Genomic DNA, 5,148 nt, shown 5'->3' with positions numbered 1-5,148 from the left:
GATAGATAGATAGATAGATAGATAGATAGATAGATAGATAGATAGATCATATATATATATATATAAATCTATATGATCTATAAAATAACCAACTAAATGTAAGAAAAAAGGAAGATAATGCCAAGGCTTTGACTAAGGAAGAACGAGGATTCAGGAGTGAATTAAGATGCCACTGAATGAAATAGTGAAGTCGGGAGCTATACCAGACAAGAAGACGGAGAGAAAGGATCTCTAAAGTCCTCTGTGTTCCCACCTTAGAGCCGCCCACTCCAACACCTCCAATGCGGCAGCTTTCTCCAGTCCTTTGAAAAGCAGTGACTCAGCTGCCACCTCTCATTGACTCTTCTCTCCTGTTGATTCAGATTTTGAACACGTCGAATGCCTCCCAGGCGGTTACCTTGACTTACGCAGTTTGGAATCAGAGCACACTCCTGAATGGCACGGTCTCCAGCAGCCTTCTGAGCCAGCTGTCGGCCGAGCTGGTGGGCTTCTACCTCACCTACCCACCCCTGACCATTGCAGAGTGTGAGTATGCTTGGGGGAGGGAGCGGACGTCACACTCCTGGGGACCCTCCTCCAAAATGGCCTTCCCCACGATCACATCTTTCAGCACTCACCATGAGCTCTCATCTCATTCCATCCCCACCCTCTTCCTGGAAACAAGGGGAAAAAATAAAGATATGATGGTTTTGAGTTGAACAGACTAAAAGTTGCTCACTTAACTGGCAGGGCTTCTTTCCCTCAGCCACCAGGGTTGATGTCATTCCCCCAGGTCGCCAGTTGGCAGAAGTCCCCAGGCCATCAGGTAACAAGGCACCTGTTCTATGTCGAGACATTACAGCCGCAGCTTCATGATGTAAATTCATTTCTAATTAAGTCTCTCAGCTCCCCTTGATGAAAGTCCCCACAGGGTTGTGGGCTTCCTCTTGGAGCTGCACACCCTCTAACAATACAATTACATAAGCCTCATTAAATACATTACCTGTGTTCTCCTGAGACTGTGGATCCTGCATCTCCTGCCCCAACATTTTTTTTCTTGCTAGCCATGGATAAGCAAAGAAAGGTCTGAGCTTGGAGATCTAATTTTTCTTTCACTTGGTGTGTTGTCCAAGGGTGGAGGGCAGGTTTTCCATCTATTCGCCAAAAAAAAAGTGTTTCTTCTATTTGACTCATATAGTTGATTTAAACACTTCAGCAAGGACTTCATGGCATGCTCTTGGGTATTTCCATGCATTCTGGGGAGAAAGGATTTGTGGGACTCTGCATTTCCCTAATCCTAGTCTCCTTCCTGGCCGCATGGAAAGAATTTTTTTTGTCATCACCTTCATATTTTGATTGTCATCAAATTGTAAAGAAGCTTGAGGCTAACAGTTAGAGGAATTGCTGTTTGATCAACTAAATTTAGCTTTTGGAGCAAAATGCATATGACAATTTTTTGGTCTAGTAATGTGGGGAACTCCCAGTATGGAAACTCCCTCCACTGATGCACATTGGCAACTTGTGGTTTTGGAGACTCCTCTGGGTCCTGAGAGATTATATGACTTGCCTACGGTCACACTAGACATTATGTATCAGAAGCAGGACTTGACAGCAGGTTTTCTTAATTCAAGGGCTGGACCTCTAACCACTATGGCACTCAGCCTTTCAATAATAATAACAATAATGATGATAATATCTTTTTTAAAGTACATTATACCCATAGAGTACTGTCAGATACACAGATGTTCTTTTGGAGCCCTACCACAATCTTATGGGCTGGTGGCAAAGAGAGTAAGTGATATTTTTTTCCACTGAGGTCACTTACATGAAATGGAATGTCTGGAATTCATACTCAGCTCTTTGGACTCCCAAGTTTGATACTCTATCCATTATACCAGAAGGATAGATGCCCATTCCCTGAAAAGAAAAAAAATTTTGTAAATGAATGAAAACAGATGTCTAGGCAGGACAATTCCCACTTCATTGGAAATATGCCTCGAGAGTACTGGCATTTAATAAGAAAACTACTTTATTGTAATAATCTGGCTCCGAGCTACAAATCCTAGGAAATGGTGAGTCTGCAAATCAGTCCTTGATTAAGTATATCGATTTTCAGGACCATAGACAGTGGTCCTGCCTGTGTTATGTGTTAATAGTCGCTGAGCATGAGAAGGCCAGATTTAGTTGATTCATTCTTTTTGGCATGCTTGAATTTTCTTTTACAACAAGCATTTATAAGAACCTGTCCAGCAGGAGAAATGTAAAGAAATATGCTTATCTTTTTTGTTTTGTTTGTTTTAGCCTTGGAATACCCAAACCTCGATGTCTCAGAGACAACTAGAGACTATTGGGTGATTACAGGTAACTTGAGTTCTGTCCTATCATTGGTTTGATCTGACAACTGCATGTCTTTTAGTGATGTATTTGGCCCTTTTTATTCATTTCTGACTTATTCATCAGAGAGTTCATTCTCCTGGACCAATGTCAGGTGAGTATAAGGAACCAGGGATAAGAAAAGAGATCCTGCTAAAGATGGCTATTGAATCAGCACAACCACTGATGCTTCAGAGTAGCCTCCTTAGAGACAGAAAGTGAAAAATAAAGGTCTCTGCTCATAGATCTAGCTTTTAATTTAGCAGCCCACAAATTTTGTATGAGTCAATGGTGTAGAACCAAGATATGAAGTTTCCACTTTTATTTTTGTTAGGGAGGGGGTATAAAACTGTGTTTCATAGACTTGGGAAACTCCTGGTATGGAAGCCCCCTTTTCCAATGGTGATGAGCAATTTATCGGTAACGTAAAAGGAGCATAAGAAACAGTGATAAGAGAAGAGATCTTGATGGAAATGACTACTGAATCAGCACAACCACTGATGCTTCAGGGTCACCTCCTTGGAGACAGAAAGAGAAAAATAAAGGTCTCCACTCATAGGTGTAGCTTTTAATTTAGCAGTCTACAAGTTCCATAGGAGTCAATGGTTTACTGTGGCAGCCAAGGACACTAATGTGGTCTTGGGCTGCAGAGTATCTGGCAGTGGGCCTGCTCTACTCTGTTGTGGCCAGATTTCTTTGGACTTATTGTGGCTAGTTCTGGGTACTATGGCTTAAAAAGGACATGAATAAGCTAGAGAGCATCCAGAGGAGCACACCCGGGATGGTCTAGGGTCTCAAATCATGACACATCACAATTGCCTGAAGGAACTGTTCACATGTAGGCTGGAGAAGAGAAGGCTTAGCTGGGGATATGATCCACATATAGCTTTAGGTATTTAAGGGGGCTGGCAAAGAAAAGAGGCATTTGGCTTGCTTGGCCACAGAGGGTAGAGCTAGGAGCAATGGACTAAAGACTTAAGAGACAAATTTAGGCTTGATATAAGTGGAAATTTCCCAGCAATCAGTACTATCCCAAAGTAAGATGGGCTCTCTCAGGAGGTAATAAGTTCTCTCATTGAAGTCTTCAAGCAAAGGCTGAATGACCATTATTTGAGTACATTATAGAGTTGGATTCCTTTCCCTAGAATAGCTAGTATTTATATAGCATTTAAAGGTTATATTTATTATCTTACATTTATTATCTCATTTGATATTCATCACAACCTTATTAGGTAGGTGCTGTTATTCTCCCCATTTTACAGCTGAGGAAACTGAGGCACAAAGAGACTGAGTGACTTGCCCAAGATCCTACTGCTAGCTAGTGAGTGTGAATTAAGGGTCTTCTGCACTCCCAAGTTCATCACTGTGCCCATTGCACTAACTTGGTGTTTTCTGGGATCCTCTCCAGTGCTGAGATTCAATGATTCTGTTGTGGGGGGTACATTTTCCATATTCCTGGGTTGAGATTTCCCTTTAACTGAGTCAGTCCTTGTAAGCAGTTGGACAATGTTGTTCTTAAGTTGTTGGCTATGACAGTGCCATAAACACATGTCTAAAGCGGGCAGGTCCTTCTATAGCTCCATAGAGATTTCAAATTAAAATCAGCAAGGATCTCTGTTATCTAACATTTCAACATTTTTTAAGCACCTACTATGTTCCAGGCACTGTGCTAGGCCCTGGGGACTCAAAGATAAAAACAAACAGGCTCTCTCAAGAAGCTTATATTCTTCCTGCTGCTTTCTTTTGGCACAAATGCTATACCCATAATTGCATTAGGGGAGCCAGGATATATAGTTTCCTTTTTTTTTAAATTAGGGAAGGGGGTATAAAGCTGTGTTATCATTGGTTTGGGGAACTCCTGGTATGGAAACTCCCTTTTCCTATGTAGATGAGCAACTTATCAGTAATTTAGGATTATAGATTTAGAGCTTAATAGAGCCTTAGAATTATCTAGCCTGATGCTAGATTTGACTGAGGCCCAGAAAGGTTAAGTTACTTGTCCAAGGTCACAAAGGCAAGGAATGGCAGAGTCAATATTCCAACCCAAAACCTTTGATTCTAAATCCCATTTTCTTTCCACTGTATTCTTCCACTTATAATTTTAGAGTTGGCTTGGGTGACAGCAGGGTACAGGGGAGGGGAGACTGAGAAGTTAAATGACTTACTCAGGGTCATATAGCTAGAGTGTCATAAATAACAATTGAACCCAGGTCTTTCTGACTCCAAGGCCTACTGTCTACCCACTGCCATGCCATCATTCACATAAAGAAGGTAGAGCATTCTCCATGTAAACCTTAAAGTGCTCTCTATAACCAGGTGTCACAGTGGTTAGGACATGGGACTTAGAATCAGTAAATCCTAGAACAATTCCTACCTGGGACTCTTATTAGATGTGCGACCCTGGGCAAGTCACTTAACTTCTCTGTTGTAGTTTCCCCATCTTTAAAATGGGGATAATAATCACTCCTAGCTCCCAGGGTTGTTGTAAGAATTAAATGAGTTAACCTATATCAAGGACTTTGCCGATGTTAAAATGCTATATGAATGCTAGCTATTGTTATGATGTAGCTATCAAATATGTTATTACCAGAAAGGATGGACAGAAGTCAAAGAAGTCTCTCCATGTTCATGTCCCAACTGGGCTTTCTCAAACACAATGAGTTCTTTCTGGAGTAGCTTTTAGGGGAGAATGCCTTCCTGGCAACTCCTCTGCAGGAGCAAGAAGAAGAGAAGGAGGAGAAGACAGCCATAGGAGGAAGGGAGGGACTGGGGGGCAGAAAAGGTGTGGGAAGCGGG

General features: G+C 41.8%; 1 protein-coding gene across 1 annotated transcript in view; it reads left to right on the top strand.

Moving 5' to 3' along the window:
• KIAA1549L (KIAA1549 like) overlaps nucleotides 1-5,148 on the top strand; it is a 178,549-nt gene that overhangs the window by 57,651 nt on the left and 115,750 nt on the right. Inside the window, exons 7-8 of the mRNA XM_027837754.1 lie at nucleotides 363-525; nucleotides 2,281-2,340. Coding sequence (XP_027693555.1) covers nucleotides 363-525; nucleotides 2,281-2,340 — 223 coding nt within the window. The remainder of the gene's footprint in view (nucleotides 1-362; nucleotides 526-2,280; nucleotides 2,341-5,148) is intronic.

The sequence above is a fragment of the Vombatus ursinus genome, unplaced genomic scaffold (genome assembly GCF_900497805.2).
Source record: "Vombatus ursinus unplaced genomic scaffold, bare-nosed wombat genome assembly UNPS02014822.1, whole genome shotgun sequence".
Classification (NCBI taxonomy): Eukaryota; Metazoa; Chordata; class Mammalia; order Diprotodontia; family Vombatidae; genus Vombatus; species Vombatus ursinus.
This window is presented reverse-complemented; position numbering and strand designations above follow the sequence as displayed.